An 18,624-nucleotide genomic window follows, 5' to 3' on the forward strand; every position below is an offset into this window, starting at 1 on the left:
ACTATCACCACCTCTCGTCACCTGTCGTCTGTGGCAACTGCTTAAACACACAGAGCGAAGCGGCCGACTGGCAGCACATGTGTTACACCATCAGATTGCGAGTACAATTCACGTGGTTGCCAGGCAGGCAGACTGACACAGATCCCTCAGGGGGAATATCAGCTGAAGCAGACACACGGAACAGAGACCAGTGGTTCGGCTCTCAAACTATGTTCTGATTGTGGGAACATTTATTTGAATTGATGGATATACTCTACATCTCCTTAACTCATCAGAAAGACAGGTCCAATTGTGACAAAACCCTCTAGAAAAAGGCTGCAGAGCATCCAGACTTAAATTGTTTTATCAACAACTTTGCAGTGTACAGTTTCAATGTGTCATTGAAGTGCATCAATGACTTCTTAACATTTAACAACTGAAGACTCAAAGGCTTATTATGACGTTAGAGACTCTTGACTCTTTCTTTAGCAGTCATTTTTCTTTTAAATGTTCTGGAATCTAAATATCATAATCTCATTAATATCATTATTGATAACTATGGAAGCCCAATGGGGACGTTTATCAAAATTATAATATCAACTTGAAAATGTAATTCAACAATAGAGTTATTATTTTCCACATATGAATGTGTTATTTCAGTAAACATTTTAATTTAATACTCCATTTTGCATTTTAATTTGCTCATACTCATATGGGCGTTCTATGACCATATTAAGATTAAACTGAAAAAGCTGTTTGACATTTAATTAAAAAGAATATTCAAATGTTAATTTGAATTTTACAATGAGAATGCAATTCAAACAGTGTAACCAGATTTTCCATTTATGCATGCAATAGTCAAATCAAAATTAAAATGCAATTTTTTAATAATTTGACAATGAAAACAACATTTGACATTTCATTTTTAAGACTTATGCTTGATTCATACTGCTGCAGTTGTGTGCACATGCACATGTGCTGGCCCCTCACGTGCACGGCAGGCATACATAGTACCACGGTGGATTGCACGTAATTTCTTTTTGATTTGTAGCCGTGGTTTTGAAATCCTTTGCCAGGCAGTCTTTGATTTATTTGATAGACGTGATTCAATAGTTTCATATAAGTTATGTCCAAAACAATTCCGTGGCTGGAATAGAAATGATGGAAGAGTTGGAGGATGAGGAGGAGCTCCTGTGCCTAGAATTAATAAAGGTGGTTTTTCGGAGGCGCGTCTCTGCAGCGGCATTAACCTGCTGTACAGTGGACAATATTCAACTATTAATTCAAATATGAAAATGGAAATGCAATATAAACAATGTAGCCTAATTTTCCATTTATGCAAACTTTATTGAAGTTACAAGTAACCAGTTGAACTTCACATCGACCCGCCAACACTGTTCTTCTTGATCGGTAAGTTGCTTTCTACCTCAGTTAACGTCCATATGTTTCACCTGGAGTTCAGACGTTAGCTGAGGATATTACAGTAGGGCCATTGTTGGCATTTTGTGTGTATCTGTAGACTCACGCTGAGGCATTACAAGCTAGCATGCTAACAACTTAACTTAGCTTGCAAATGAACTTACTTTAACGTTAGAGCTAAAGGTAGCCAAGTTTACTGCTGCTTGCTCACCAATTTACAACGCTAGCGAGAAACTTAATTTCTGTGCAAAAATGTCTGTCCCCTACCAAATAAAATGTCCTGCTCAACATAATATTCAGCCCTTTGCCCAAAGGGGCCCCGTTTCATGGCTATATGCCACTCAGGGGCCGCTAACTTACATTTTGACTATTGTAAAATAGCAAAAAAACGTATGTGATACAGATTTGCGATATTAATGCATATGTATTGCTCACCACATTAAAACATGAACAAGTTACATCAGGGAAACCCACATCCAGTAAAAAGAAAATATTGGTATTCTACTATTTATACATTAATTATGCGATACTATAATACCACAGCTTGGATGTTTGTTCATTGGATTGAGGCTAGGGCGTGGCACTGCCTCCTCACTTAGTCATGAATTGCTAATTTGCAGTGCTTACTTATACATTTAGTTTGTTAATCACTTCAGTATCATTCATAAAGGAAAAAGAGTGCGATGAAGCTTGGGATATGTCTCAATCAAGGCATTTAGCATCATATGTTGGTTGAAATCAGATGTAATGCAACAATGGTGATACGTATCATGCAAACAAAATTGTATGAGCTTATTGTAACGGCATCAGCACTTGTTTCAGTGTTGTAAATGACCAGGAGCATCAGTTTCTCACAGAAAATATAAATGTATTGTGAGGTTTTCTTCTATGCACTGAGAGAACATCCATGCATCAAGCCTGTCGTTGATGGAACAGTCCATGTCATCCCCAGGTGCCACAGAGCCACCAGCAGCAGTTGAGACTCCAAACATTGTACCGCTGAGCTTCCCAACACCACTCAGGGTGGAATGTGAAGAAATGTGCCTTCATCCTGTATGAAGAGTCTCTGCGGCTGCTGACGCTGCGAAGCAACTCCTCCCTCCTGAAGGTGTGCAGAGATCCCTTGTGTACCGATCTCACCACTCATGGGTAAGCACCTTATTATTTTATTCATAGTTTTAGCTGAGAAACCAGAGTGACTTTCCCTCCTCCACCGTGTAGTGAACAAGTATAACGGGTCGATCAGACGATGGGACGATGGCACCACAAGCTGCTCGAGCAGCTCCACCTGGAGGTTCAATGGGTCAGGAGGCTCTCGCTGACGTCCTCATCATCAGGCGGTGGTTGAAGACTGTAGCCGTGAGATGTACCATAAGTACCATACGAGATATCAACTGACTTACACCGACAAATAATAAATAACTTAACTGCACATTGAAAATAGCAGGAAAATATATTTTAGGATCCATCAATACACAGAGGTGGACCACGGTAAAGGTGAGCCTTATTATCTTAAGACAAATACTGAAATGAGGTAGGCTCTCAAATAGTAAGCATCAATTAATGAAAATGGTCAGTTCAAGTGCTGGAGGCTTGAGGCCTAATATTTTGAATATTTCCCCACAGGGAACTGAACTGAAAGTAAAACTGATCTAAACTGTTTATGTCAACAGAATGTTGAGGATTTGTAGAGGGCATAGATGTGTTTCACTTTTCTTCGCAGCACCTGTGGACCCTGCTGGAGTCTGTTCTAAAGGAGTTTTTTGGTGAAGCTGCACGATTTGGTCTGATTTTTTGCGTGGAATCCGACCCAGTGGCACCGATGACGAGCTTTAAGAATAACTATATAAAAATAACCAATCTGCTCGCTTGAGGCACATGAAATGATACGGCCAGACAGAAGCATTTCTACAATATATACGTATACGGTATATACATACATACATACACTTATTTATCGCATTACAGATAATATGAATATGAATTGTTTCTTTCGGTTCTTTGGTACCAGGAATTAGAAAAAGTTACCTTTAGCTTTTAAAAAATGATGTATAACTATCTCAAATTTAAAAAGGTTGAATAAAAGAAAACATTATGTGGATTTTTGATGTGGTGTGATAATAAATGGATTAATTGTGTTGTTTTGTTGGTGGTAGGATGTAACCTGCAGCCTTACATTATGAACCACAATGGAAATAAGACTCAGATTTGATGGCGTCATGCTTGACATTGTTGTAGTTGTGTGTGATTGACGGTAATGCTCTACTTCTCATAATCAAATAAACCCAGCAAACTAAATCAAAACTGTGGCGTTCATGTGAATGTGGGCGGTCTAAAAAATAAAAATGTTTGGGAATCCTGGTTTAAGGCGCCAACAGCTGACGGATATGAAGGCGTTAATTCCAGCCAGGAGCGGCTGCCACGTGGAATCCCTTCTGTCTTTTAATCTAACTTCAGCGATTGAGGAGGAAGAAGTGTAATCTATGTGGATTGGTTCTTTCATCTGTGTCAGATTTACTTAACTGGCTGGCTCTAGATTTTTCCAATCGCTTTAACAGCAGAGGGTGTCAGCCTCATTCTCACCTCAAGCTTCCACTGCAGGCCTCCTAGAGATCCTGCCAACATTTAACGGCTAGTCGGAGCTATGTGGGGCCCCAGGATGTTGAGCGGTAAGAAGCTGGAGCAGGAGCAGGTGAAGAGAGTCCTGAGGGAAAGCCCTGTGCTCCTGCTTCCCTCTCCGAGACGTAACCGAAGGATCAGCTTGGCATTCGGAGAAGTGCTACTTCCCGGCAGCAGGCCAGACACTTGGGCAGCTGGCACTGTGTGCGTGTCTCAATCCAACTCTTCTCTCACACGGCATTTAGCACACAATACGACAGTATGTTAGCAGTCTGTTGTCGTCTCCTAATTGGCGGTATCCGAATAGTGTGAACATACAACTTATGAGGAGTCTTCTTACCTGCGGCTGACCGAACAGCGGTGAAAGAAAATCTATAAGTACAAAAACACATTGCAGGATTTTTGTTGAGGGTCAAATACGTCCTTTTGAGGGAGTGTTACGAGTCCTTTAGTCACTGTATATCAGTATAATTTGAAGCACATTTGTCCTTTTGGTGAAACCGCTGACGAATGCTACCCTCTGCTGCCATCGAGCATTAATCACGGTCCCCAATTCCTCTCAATTGTGCATATTACTTTGTTGCCTCTATAATGACATTAGTTTTGACTTTTCTCAAATTACATCGCTACACAAAAATAGAAGAATCTGCATGAACTTTTCAGATTTTGTACGGAAAAGGGAGAAGAGGAGAAGTTGCTATTTGTTAAAATTGTTATCAGAACAAAAGTCAACACTAGAATAGTATGTTTTGGCCTTTTGATCCACAATCCCACAGTGGAGGTCTCCGTATGACACTGAGGCAGCACAAATGTTATAATGTCACGATTAAAGAAAAGGTAAATTGATCTTTTGATGACGTCAGTGTGAGACTAGATGATGAAGATTGTTTGGGCCCTTAATGTCCGATAAGTCTTGAAAGTTATGTCTAGTTTTCTCATGTTCAGGATTAATGACTGTGTTTGTTTTTTTAACCCAGCAAAGAACACAAATGTGTTGTTGAATAAATTAAACTGCTTGTCGTCCCGCATTTGTTCTTTTTCTAGTAGCCATGATGTTTGTTAGATTTCAATAATCTTGTTATTAACACCTGCGAGATGAAGATGCGGCTGAACCATTTATACGCCCGTTGAACCTGATGTTTGAACTTAATCTCACAGATGGTTTGAAATTCCTCCAGTGACCTTTGACCTAGGGGGCCTTTGGGGCCTTTGGGGCCTTTGGGGCTGATGCCAATTACTGTTGTTCATCTTTCCATGAGCTTTGATGAAGAACATTGTTCAACAGTAACTTCTGAAGTTTTACAAGCACATGTCAACTTGTTCTCACTTCATTAACAAGCCGCTCAAACTTGTTATGAATCTGGATGTAATAACTGGATTTGAAGTTGCATTAGTAAGATTTGTCTGCCTCGTTCACACTGTTTGTTGTTACTTATGAAAGAAAAGCATATTTTATCATAAATATTAAATTATATAACAACAAAATTCTTGTGCATTATGTCTTTGAAATTTGGACGAAGGGATGTTATCACAGTTGTCTTTGATGAAGCGACTTTGACATGTGATTATTTGAATATCTATTTTAAAATAAGTGAATGCTACCACACACACAACAACACACATGCACTCTACCTGATGACATTTCGGATCATTACACTAATCCTCTGTGTCTATTGGCGCAGTGCTACTTCTTCACCAGCAGAGAGAGCCATGTTCCTGTATGTGAGCGTTGGCCTCAGTGTTGAATCTGTTCACATGTGGTCAGTTCAGTCTGAGAGGAAGCACAAAAGGAACCTTGTGAGTGCACGGCACCTTGCAAGCAGCTGCTTTTATGGCTTTGGCAGAAACAAAAGAAAGAAATAAAACTTTCTGTGTATTAGCGTATTGTAAGACTGTGTTGGGCTCATGCGAGCCCTGATGCAGTTGCCTTGTATTTACTGATGCAATAAAGGTAATTCCACCTAACAGTCATTGACATGGTATTTCTCTGTGTTTCTCAATGACAGGAAGGGGCTATCTCATAGGAAGTGGAAGTAGGAGCGTCCCTCTCTCTCACACACACCCCCACGGTCGTCCACTCGCCTTCCCATCCTGTAGCTGTAAGCGGGTGTGAGCCAGGAACACCCCCTCTCTGCAGGGCTAGCTGCCTGCTAGTATTTTGGTAATCGTCATCCTCCCTGACCTGCTGGCCCGATCTTGGCGCCAGGAGTCTCCACGCCTCCCCTCCACCTCGCAGAGCCGACTACCCCCGACCCCACGGATAATTCAGACCAGCTGTTGCAAGGTGCCTTGCCTGCTCCCACCCACTATACTCACACTTGGCTCTCCTACAGTTTTGAGTTTGTCTCAGGGAAGGAAAGAAAAAAAAAAGCGCCTGGCTCTGGGCTTTTTTGGAGGCCTCTCAGTCTTTGCATGGGGTCTCACTGGTGCATGAAATAAATCCAAATCAATCACAGGCCTGCAACAAATCAGCACTGTATCTGGATTATTAGATGTTGCAATATGGAAACACACTTTCAGTGAGTAGTTGTGCTGTGGCAGGGAGTCAAACGCTGATATTTGCTTTCCCTGGTCCTCCACGAGTGTCACTGACCTGAATTTCCCTCATTCCTCTAACCGCTCCGTCTTAATGAAGTGGAATTTGTGTCACTGTGAAAGGAGAGTCACGGACAGAATTGAGTTGTGTTTCGATATGCCTCAACAGAGCCGTCTCCTCATTGGAGTCACATGAAGAGCATGTGCGTCCTCGATGATCAAGTGATACTGTGTGGGGATTGAGAGTTACTGCCAAGGAATGTTTTGACGAGAAAGAAAAAGGACTTGATTTGCCACAGATCATTTTCCTCCTGTGTTGAATTTGTGTAGCAGGAAAATCACATATGTGTGCTTCATCTTTTGTATACTTAAGTGTTTTTGGCATTTGAGGGCTCTGTGTAGAGTAAGGTGCCTCTCTGTCTATGGCCTAACCACAGCGGGACTTTGGACTGAGATGGAGGGGAACCCCAAGCTTTGATCCCCCTCACTCCACAACCTCAGCACTGCTGAGTAACGGCCCACGAGTGAACTGAATACATGTGTGTGTTTGTGTGTGTGTGTGACAGAGGTTTGGATTGTTTTTTTCACGGTGGTGGCGGTGGTGGTAGTGGTGCGGTTGCCTCGTAGAACAGCAGTGGATGGTCGTCAGAGACAGAGGCCTGGGAGAGGGGGGTGGGGGAGTGGTACAAAGAGCTGTGGAGGAAAATAGTTCATGCTGCACTGGGATTTCCTGCCTTTGCCCAGACCAGCCCCCCCCCCCCCCCCCCCCCTCTCTCTCCTTTCTGCCCGCTATGTTCTCGACGCCCCTTCAGCACTGTGGAAACTGCTCAGACAATATTTCAGCAGAAGATGGGTGAAGCAATTGATTTAATGAAAAGGACTGCTGTGATCATGGGGTTTGATGAGAGATTCAGGGTTGATCCAGACTTTTGCAATCAGATTTCCATAATTCCTTTCCCTCCGTTAATCTGCCACACTATACTGGCGTTGTGAATAGTTTTGACTGTGCACAATGTCTCATTCATGTCTCTCACATTGACCTGCAATTTGTCTGAACTGTGTTATCTGATCTCTTATCATACACAGCTGGAATACACATTGCTTCGCCCTGACGTCTGTCCCGTGAATGGAAGCATGAGACGGCCCCACCGCTGCTGTTTGTGTTAAATGTAGAAAGGACAGGTGCGTCACCATTTGGCTGCCTTCAGACATATCGCACGGGTGTCAAAGAGGAGGTGGATGGGGACGAAGTGTCCGGGTTTAATGTTTAAAGCAGTCCCCTTCTCTTCCAGGGCTTTGATCTTAGGTGTCAGTGGCGGGGCTAGGGGGCATGTGTCACTCATTAGCAGTGTGGTGAGAGTGTGCTGGCTCGCAGCTTTCTTCCACGTGTAGAGCAGAGTGGAGAGGATGCTGTGAAAATGGCTGCTCATGGGGTGTTCCCACTAATAAACCCTGAGGGTGGCGTCAGGGCTTTGGGGGTGGGGAGCTGAAAAAAAAAAACACCCTGGAAAGCAGTGCAGTTCACTTTAATAACCGCCTATGTGTTGAGCATTGCTTTACTCTGCACACACTTATGCTAAACTGATAGCACAGGAAGTCGAATAGACGATTTCATTGAATGGCCCCGCTGCCAGCGCTCACTGTCTTGGGAGAGGAGGGAAATGGAAACCAGATGTCTGAGATCCACCGTGAATATGTCAAAGCTCTCAGACTATGTCAGTTCCTCCATGTCCGATTGGTGGACTGAAACTTTTCTGCACCGTCATCAGTAATGTCTATAATTCTCCCTCCCCGTGGACATCTCATACGCTCTTGGCTGCAGCTACGACCTGGAGACTCCGGGAAAGAAGCTTCACTGTTCCACATTATATTTTTTTTTCTCTGTTCCTTAGGTTTCAGGCCTCACCGCATTCCTCAGATTTCAGGGTAACTTCCCATATCCCAAGGCTCAGTCGGGTGGCAAATCTCTCAGCACTCCTTTGTGGATAGATTGCTTTCTCTTGCTTGAGAAAATAACAAGCTATAGAGTAATGACTTAACAAGCAACAGGATAATGGCTTCAACATGTGCTGGACTGTGCGCATGTGTCTGTGTGCGTGCATAGATTTGGGATTGCGCGAGTGCTTCCTCGCTCGCCTGTGTGTGTGTGTGTGTGTGTGTGTGTGTCTATTGTTTGGGAACCAACTGTGCAGGATCAAGTGGTTCTCTGTGTGCTCGGAGTTGTTTGAAAGCTGGACCGCTGATGAATAGTCAGCTCTCCCCCAGGTCTGGAGCCGCGGAGGCTTTAGGGAATCGGCAGCCCCCAGTGCGTCACAATGACAGGGACGGTCTGTGGGGTGTCGGTGGGAGTGTCGGGTGTTTCCCATCATAACCAGCTGCTTAGGCCTCCCACACAGAAGAGCACTCCTCACTGTATATGCCTCTGTGTTCACCTACGTCTGTGTGTATGAATCTGGGGATGTTGGAGACAGTGTGACAGCTGCTGTACTGTATATGCTGTGTGAGTGTGTGTGTACACGAAGCAGATTGTTGGTGTTTACTATCTGTAGTAGTGTTTTGAGGACATGCATCTGTTCCTGGTGCACACTATCTCCAGTCTTAACCTTCTTTGATCTCCATTGGAACAAATGGGGAGCAGCCGACACCTCCATCTCTCATACTGGTGTGGCTTTAAGAATCTGTGAACTTGTGAGGCTGTTCATGGGAAATGACACCGTCATGACTCAATTAGCAATCCTCTTCCTGTCAGCGATATACACGTGTGTGACACATTTAGTCACGGCGTGATCCTGCTTGCCTGACTAGGTGCTTCTCCTCTTCACACAGAGCTTTTCAACAAATCAGAAACCTTGAAACCAAAGGAACAAGTGGGGAGAAAATATATTACCCAACCCTTTTCCTGATGCTGTTTACACACTGTTACACCATGACATGTCCCGGCAGGTGGCCACAAATCCACATTACATCTTTCATAATACTCTTGTCAGGGCCTCAGGCTACAGCTCAACGTCCTTTTGCACCTTGTCTGGGAAAATATGCTCAGGTGCGTTCCAATGTCGCAAACAGGTGATATTTCCTCCACTGTCAGGTGGAGAGGAGTCTTAAGTATGGGCTTAACAGGTGGGGGTGACTTTCTCTGTTTTGACACATGCTAGCAGCATGGATGCCAATGTAGGCCTGTTGTTCGGTCGGCCCACCACTCAAACATCTCAACAGCTATTTGAAAGATTGCCAAAAATGTTGTACAGACATTCAGTGTGTCCAGATGATGAATCCTACCGACTCTGGTGACCCCTTGGGTTTTTCTAAAGTAAGATGGTGAACATGGTAAACATTATATCTGCTGAACATCGGCATGTTAGCTTTGTCATTGTGAGCAAATTAGCATTCTTAGCATTTAGCTCAAAGCACCACCGTGTGCCTACTGCAAGGACAGCGTCACAGAGCCGCTAGCATGGCTGTGCACTGGTGAAGAAGAGTCACACGTTTGGTTGCTTTTGTTGTTTTATTTTACAGCAGACGGGCTGCTCCTCTGCTCACTGAGATGCCACACAAGAATTTGGGAGTAACAACAGTTAAGAAAGCTGGGTCAGGATAGTCTCTGAGAATATCTTGTTTCCTGTCCTAGGGTAGAAGTAGGATTTATTTTCTCCCTCCTTCCCCTCTCCAATCGCACCAGCCCTGCAGTGTGAGGCAATGCCCAGAAGGACACACAGAGGAAAAGCAGAGAGCTCAGGCGCCATCCATCCTTCTACCCCCCCCCCCCCCCCCCCCTCCTCTCGCTCGCTATGCTTCTCACTGGCATCGAGTCCGCAGCAACACATGTCTCTGATCAAGTCCAGCCTGCGTCATCAGTTAGTAAACTCCAGGCTCCAGGAAAACCAACAGAGAGCACATTCATAGCCGGCGACCCTGTGACTGAGTGTGTGATTCATTACTCTTTAATATGCACCCTCTACCCCATCCCCTAACCCACCCAGCCACTTCTCCACTCCAGCCTTGGGGCAACTCCACAGCCTGATCAAATCCATCATTAGGCCCACTTGTGGTGTTACCGCTGTTGGCCTTCTTATTTACCAGATGCAGCGGTTGTGTCTGGGGTCTGTTTGCAGCTCAACAGAGAGGAATTAGCTTTGCATTCTCACATTAACATCAGTACTCTGAACTTTACTGTGCTAAGAGTGCGACGACGCTGCAGAAAAAACTCCCACCAAACTAAACTTCTTGACACATCGAAACGCTGGAGAGTAATGAAGTGCTGTCGAGCAAGGTGACAGACATGGAGAGGTGCTAATCTTGGTGGAGGAGGCCAAGTAACACACGAGGTGAGAGGCGCTGTGGGAGTACAGCGTAGGATCGAATGATAGCTTCAATGCTATCAAAAAGGAACACTCTTTCTATTCTTATGCACGAAGCATGAGGATGGCTCTGCTTCCATGCCAACAGACGGCTGCCTTGTCCCGCCGATCCCACTGTTAAGGTTATAGTTTACACATAGCTATTCCCAAGTAGCATGGCGATGCGGTCACACTGCATTTGGATGTGCTGCTGCTGATAATCAGCTTATTATCAAGTGACTGAAACGTGTCAGTAGAATGACTCAGGTGATAGTCACAAGAGTGGAAAGCAGTCTACGCGTATTTGGTGTGTAGTCTGTGGTTCATCTGGACCAAGTCATTGACAAGCACAAGACTGAACCATAGTCTAGATTTAAAGTGGGTGTCTGAAGGATTTTTCCTGGGAGAATTCTTTCCAGGTCTCATGTGTCATGAGTGCAGGATGAGTCCTGTTTATGGGATGCTGACAGCTCCTTCCTGTCTCCCAGGCCATGAGCCCTAACTGCTGCTGCACCGAAGGCCACTCTATAGTTCCTGGCCACCCAACTCCACCCCGAAAACTTGGAGAAAAAGAGCAAGGCATGGGTGGGACAGCTGATGGGGGGAAGGGACATGGCGCTGGTCGTGGCAAAGTGCAGCAGTGGTGGCGGCAGCGGCAGCAGCAGCAGAAACAGCTCTGCAGCTCCTCCACCCTGGCTGCTTTTTTGGGTAAAGTAGGCCAATGTAAACTCCCACTTCCTGTTGGCCTTGTCTCAGAGGGGGAGAGATGATCCTTCTGTGAAGAGGGAAAGGGCTGCGGCTCTGTAGGGACAGTTTCCACTCACTACACACACACATACACAAATAGAAATACAGTCGAGGAGGCAGTCAAGAGAGTGAGTGGGAGCGAGCAAGCGAGCGAGAGAGAGAGCGAGGAATACACAAACACAGTGGGGTTCAGGAATGTTAAACACATGCTTTATGGCATAAATAGCAGCCACTTTTGGTAAATTACAGTGAGTGCTCTGGCACTGTAAAGCACACAGCAGGAAAACGCTCTCAGATTTCAGATCCAGGCCCTCCACTCTCCCCAAGGAACAAGAAGGGGAGCGTGTTGTGTTTTCCTTTCTCTATAAAAAGGCAGAAATAAGTACAGTAACTTGTGATGCAGCAAAGATTTGAATGTTTTTACTGGCCAAATGGTGACCATGTAAGACTAGAAAGAAGAAGAAGAAGAAGAAGAAGAAGAAGGCATGATGTGCTGAAATGATCTGTAGAATATAAAAAAATAAGGCAAATTAAAAAGCTGTTCACCTCATTATTCATCATTCAACTCATCCTTGTAGCCTAGAAACACGAGGTGACGAGAGACACTACACCGATGAAAATCATCCGAAAAAGTCCAAACAACAAGCAAACTTGAGAATAAAGTTTAAATAAGCGACTTGCTTAGATTGTCTTTGCTAGCAAAGCTAACACCCTCACCTCAGGACATACTAGCTGACATCATCGAAATAGTCCAAAGCTAACCTCCAACAGCTGAGATTTTAATAGCCCTTTTATCCAAGAGCATCCTGGGTAGAAGACGTGAGAGCATCATAGCCAAAGGAACCACAAACAAGGACCCTTGCATTATTTCCATATTGGACCCGGTTGGTGTTCGGCCGCAGATGTTTGGGAATCTGGATAAGCAGTTTAGTTTTAAAGTGAGTGCGTGAGGTGAGTCACTGCTACATGCTGCAATGGTCGTCCTGGCTAGTCAGTGTGAGCATATTTCCCTGACTCAGTAGGAAATAAGGAACTGTGCCGTGGAATAGCTTGCCTCACTCTGTGCTGGCCCACGCACACCAACTAACTGACTAACTAGTGGCCTGACTTATTGACTGAAAGCAGAGGAGCCATGGGAAACCTACAGCTCTCGCCTGTGCAGACTCTGACTCACTGTCTAGGCGGAGGACGAGGAGAACGGTATACTCTCCCTTAGGAGGAAAATAATATACACACACACTGGATATGGCTCACTAGAATTCCACCTTTAGGCCATTTCAAGAGCCGCAGTGAGCACGTATGAACTCATTTTACATCTTGGGATTGATTGAAAACAGAAGTTGACTTTCACTCAAGTTCTCTTTTCCACGCACACCGTCACATATCGAGCCGTGTTTGCACAGTGACAAGTAGATGGCAGGTGCAAACTGGAAGCAGGTGCAGTCAGTTGTTCCCTTCCATCACACAGTGTGCTCACCTGCACATCTGCAATTCAGCCTCACAACAATGGTCAGTTCACTCTCCACACCTAATGTCGCGACGTCGATCAGAAGTCTCCCAGTTAATGATCAAACAGACCTTTTATAACCAACGAATCGACTGCGCCCTTTTCCACATTGTATCAAAGAAGAGATTAAACTGTACAAGTGTGGATTTCCTATGCTAATGCATATGACAGAGCAGGTTTTAATAAACATAAATTACTTTATTGAATGAAAATGTATCAGTTACAACATACAAGAAATAGGAGTGAACAAGCATAGTACAAAATTGAAATAACACATCATCTGCACATTGCACTATAAACACTGCCATAAAATGTTTAGGAAAAGTAAAAATGTATCTTTGTACTGTCCATTGACAGGGTTCTGATCTCATATGAGTTGACCATGTCTCCATGGTGTAAACCTTAAAAATCTTTGGTCCCAGCCTTTTGCATTTCAAACGGTTTGGTGCTATTTTCTACTAATACTGCAATCAATGTTTATTTAAAATCCACAAATACTGAGGTAAAAAAGGCACATTTTTGGTTTAAAAAGTAATACAATTTCAAGGCACAAATTCATAAAGTTACAAAATATGGCTTTGGCTGGTATTATTAACACTGCATGTGGTAACCTTGAGTGCATGGCTCGCATTGAAATCCACGTTGCACGGTGCTGCAAAGTGAAGCTTCTTTGGAAAATAACAGACAGCATGGCTTTTCCTATCTCTGAAAATCATCAGATTAAAGAGATGGTTTGGATGTAGACAAAATAGAGGCTTAAAATGATCCTCACTGGCGAAAAAAGGGCTAGCTGATGCCATTCTTTCGCGATGACACGCTTCCTCTTTTCTCTTAAGCAAACCAAGGGCAGTGGAAGTCACCTGCTATCAGCCAGCAAGGTCATGGCTGTAGCACCTGTTAGCACCTCGTCTATCTACACCACAGTACCAGGGACAGCTGTGTGTGCATTTGCTTTTGTGTGTGTGTGTGTGTGTGTGTTTTGAGGCACGCTGAGAGATTTATTCCACCCACGCACCCCTACCTCTCAGCAGCTGTGTCTATGCTATGATCCTGAGCTGGCCGGCACCAGGACGGAGACAGGAAAGAACACCTCTTACCCCAATGAGTTCACTACATAGTTGGTCTTTGGAATGGGCACAATAGCAACAACGGGCAAAGATATCAAGAGAGTGTCGGCATTTCTCAGTTCAGATTTGGTCCGGCCTCGAGACCAATTGATTGGAAGAAAAAAAATTCTGCTCCTCGGATGGTTTTTTTTTCACAGAGCAAAGAAGCTATACGGCTTGTAAAGTCAGATCCATAATGTGGCTCGATTCCCTCCGGGTCTCTTAAAAAAGGCCACTTCATGGTCTTTGTGGCCCAACAGGTCGTCAACAGGCCAGCTGGGCTTGTGCAGACCCCCCCCTCCTCTCCGCGGCCACTAGCCCTCCACTGCCCTTAGCTCGGACTGGGTACCCTCTGTCTCTCTCTCTCTCTGCTGGGTTTCACACCGCGGAGGAGCAGCACCCGGAGGAGCTGTGTTTCTGCAGCAGCGACATGCGGCTGAAGGTGCGAGAGCAGACGCCACACTGGTACTTCTTCACCTCGGCGTGGGTCTGCAGATGAGCTCGCAGGTTGGAGCGGTCAGCGAAGGCCCGGTTGCAGTGGGGGCAGGAGAACGGGCGCTCACCTGGACAGAGAAAGAAGGGAGGAAAACACACGTCATATAACTTGACTGGCACGACAGTTAGCATCTCTGAGTTCACAAGAGCCTCCCATTAACACCTCACACACACACATTCTGAAGATAATGAAGAATCACATGGTGGGCTGGAGGGGTCAGAGCCTGACTGCATTAGCATGATTCAATCAGAGCCAAATGAGATTAGCACGCTAACAAGTTGCTGCAGGTACAAAGTGCTCTGTGATAGCAGGACCCTTTAGGCATTCTTTAAACCTTTTGTCACCCCCGTGTCCCCAATCTGCTTGTCTTCCCCAGCAGCCGTGATAAGATAATTAGCTGACGAGTCATTGTTGCTGGGGCATTAAACACAATGAGGGATCAATGAGTGCAGGGTCTACAGAGGGCTTCCCTATGGGATAGCCTGTCTGCTGATCAAGTGTTGAGCTCATCAAACTGATTGTCATGGATATCCTGCACCCTCATATCAACAGCCCAACTGATGAAGACAATGTCAGCTGCTCAAATGTAGATTTACAGCTTTACGCCAACACCTAGGCTGATTTCTTTGCTTGTTCAAATTGTTGTTAAATGTTTATGCTTAGTTTCTCTGTTCTACTTTGTTGTCTTTAATGTCCTTTTTAAAAAAATATTTCTCTTGTTTATTGTATATATTTCATGTGTGTGTATGCACGATGAGAGTAATGTGTAACCAGAGTCAAATTCCATGTATGCGCACGCATACATGGCCAGTAAAGCTGATTCTGATTCTGAATTAGCAATAAAGTGCAATCAAGCAGACGGGGGGGTGTCTTGTAATGTTGCAGACGTGGGTCTTACCTGTGTGTGTGCGGATGTGGCCGCGCAGCAGCCACGGCCTGGAGAAAGCCTTTCCGCATGTGGTGCACACGCAGGGCAGGGTGTGTGAGCGGATGTGCATCTTCAGAGCCCCGAGGCTGGTGTACTCTTTGGGGCAGTGTTTGCAGAGGAAGGCTGGCCTGGCTGCCGTGACGGGGGCCTTCCTCTTCTCCTCCTCCTCCTCAGGAGGACTGATGTGAGGGATGACGCCGGTGCATTTCATCCGCTGGCGAGGGGCATACGTGTGTACAGGTTCGGGGCTGGGGGGGTCTGAGGTGCGTCCTTCATCCTCCTCTCCACAGCTGCTGGCGCTGCTGCTGAGGCTGGAAGGGGAGCTGAGGTCCAGGGGGCCCGGGGTGGCGGAGGGCTCTGTTTTGGAGGTGGGCAGGTAGAGGGCGGGCAGGATGCTCAGGTCCCACACCAGACCTGTTGTGAAGCAGGTGTTGACCCCTGAGGAGAGCTCAGCAAGTGGATACCTCTCCAGTGACATGTCTGAGGGAGAAGGGTGAGGATGGTTCAAGCTTACAGACAGTACACAAGTAAACAAGTTCAATGCTATTTAATGGAAATATAGAACAATAGAACAGACAAATTCACCATTTGAAATGTGTCTTATCAACTTTCATCAACTACACCTATACTCTCTGTACAGGTTGAAGGAATTCATTCGTGTTTTTCTCAGCATTTACTGAGCATAAAGCTGGAGCCATAGGGAGGTTTCATGGGCCGTTTCCTCCCACGTATTCACAAGGGCTTGTAACATGAATGGAGCTCTGTCTGGTTGCAGAAAGGGGGGAAAGTGCATCTAACGGGCCCCGACTTGTAGCCGAACCAAGCACACAAAGCTAAACAGTGATTTTATCCAAACATGTCGGTACATTTAACTAAACTAAACTGGCAACCACACCAGAGACACAATGTGCTATAGTTACTGGTGTTAACACTTGAGCTTTCATAATTAACACAAAATAAAGAATAAAGAAAAAAAGATTCACAACTCACCATTCTGACATTCCAGTTCACTGTAGTTTGGCTTTTGTTTCGCGAAGTACTGTTTGACCAAGAAAGATCGAGGCATTGTCCTTGTGAGAGTTAAATAACTGTGCGTAAAAGTATCCTGTGGTCACGACGCACAGTTTCTACAAGAATAATAAAAGAATGAAAAAAGTAAATCAAATCTTGGTCCCCGGATCCACAGGAAACAGAAAAAAATATATATCTTCCTATAGTCCACAAGTTAGAGAGGACTTGAGCAGACAAGTGTGTGTGTGCAGCTTTCATGCAGAATGACTAAATACTTGCCTCTGTTCTGAAATACTCTGACACGGGCGGTAGGGGTGTGCTCGCCCCGAGGGCCCTCCCCAACCTCCCATATCACTGCTCAAGTGCGCAGGATGAAGCCTACATGCTCGCGCACTCTACAACAACAAAAACACGAGCCTCTTTGCGTCCACTCGCGGGAATCCATTGGTGTTGACCAGCAGACCAGAAACGGCGAAGGACCGGGAGCAAATTGTTGTAATTACGTTGTGTAAGTGACCGCTTGTGCAGACATTTAGAGACCCGATGAACAGCGATCGGACAGCTCTATTGCACTACAGCACCTAGTATGAAAACTGCTGCAAGGACTTCCTTCTGTTTGTAATGTGTGCTTACAAACATCAAACTGTCCACTGCAACCAAGACAGGTCGATAGTCCAGCACAGTGCATAGATAAACAGAGACACTTTAAAGCCTAAAATATATTATTAATTTAAAGGCCAGTTCACCTCGCATGCATGTCTTTGTATAACTTTGGTCCTCGCACTCGGTCACCACTGTTTCCTTCTTTAGGGGGTTTAGAGGCGCGGTCTAAACATTCAAACATAGTGAATGAGGAACACTATTTCTACTAAATTGTAGTTTTCATGACATTGTTGTGATGAAAATAAGAATCAATATTTCGTGGAGGGTAAGTCATCGGACCTGCCACATGTTATCTAATATAATACGTAAAAAAAAAAAGCTACACCTTAATGCCGGCTCAGCCTTTTAACAACAGTAGAGTAACTGCACCACCTTCTGGAAGAAAGTGCCATATCACAACCTGGCCAAGGCTGATGAACACCGGGTGGCGCTGTTACAGACGTTTTCCAATCAATCAGAGCATCGATCCAGGTGTAAGTGATGGGTATCCAAAGTTGTGTCACCTGTGTGAAATTAAAGTGTTTTTAACCAAACCGTGTCTCCACTGTGACTCTGTCTCATATGCCTTCTAATTGTTGACGTTTTGACACAGCTACAGTAAAGGTTTTTGGGATGTTTATGTCTCACTGACTAGACTTTGTCCTCATCTTCACTAAAGCATTGACAAGTGGGACTGAACTGCAATATACTGTGGAGATGAATTATTTATAATAGTCAAATAAGACATTTAAGAAGGATTATAAATATCACAGCAACAATAAAATCGTGTTGTATGGGATGCTATGGCAGATGAACAGGACTAATAAGACATTGAGCCTATGTACATAAACACTGCCACTGTGTTCTGCAAGTACCCCACAGGAATACCATATATTTTAGCAGCGTGGAAAAAAGCCTTGTTTGTGCAATTTTTAAAAGTAATTTGTCAGATCACTGGCCATTTGTACAGCGTACAACATCAAACCCATTTCCATTGTCACAATATAAATCCAATATTCAACTGAAACCCTTTCTATTTCAATAAAACAATACAAATCAGAAATAATCCAGCTAGTCTTCATACAAAGATCCCATCAGAAAGAGAAACCTATAGTTTGGTATTAGGTCAATACATGCTGCACAGTGGCTCTAATATTCACTATGGTCTTATCACTACAAACTGAAGGTGTATTTTTCTTAAGTTTCCCCACTAGCCTAAAGACGTGAAGGTTACTCTCACTACATTGTGCACAAATCTAAAAGTGAATATGCACAGGCAACTCAAAAAAGAGTTTCTT

At 44.6% G+C, this 18,624-nt stretch overlaps 1 protein-coding gene across 1 annotated transcript; it reads right to left on the minus strand.

The window, feature by feature from the left end:
- Positions 1-13,326: 13,326 nt before the first annotated feature.
- On the minus strand, positions 13,327-16,921 carry snai1a (snail family zinc finger 1a). The gene is made up of 3 exons (XM_079186476.1): positions 16,664-16,921; positions 15,644-16,153; positions 13,327-14,812 (listed from the first exon to the last, which is right to left on the minus strand). Exons 1-3 carry the CDS (start codon positions 16,737-16,739, stop codon positions 14,628-14,630), a joined length of 771 nt encoding a protein of 256 aa, XP_079042602.1. The 5' UTR covers positions 16,740-16,921; the 3' UTR covers positions 13,327-14,627.
- Between the last annotated feature and the right edge of the window lie 1,703 nt (positions 16,922-18,624).

The sequence above is a fragment of the Pholis gunnellus genome, assembly GCF_910591455.1.
Source record: "Pholis gunnellus genome assembly, chromosome: 3".
NCBI classification, from domain to species: Eukaryota; Metazoa; Chordata; class Actinopteri; order Perciformes; family Pholidae; genus Pholis; species Pholis gunnellus.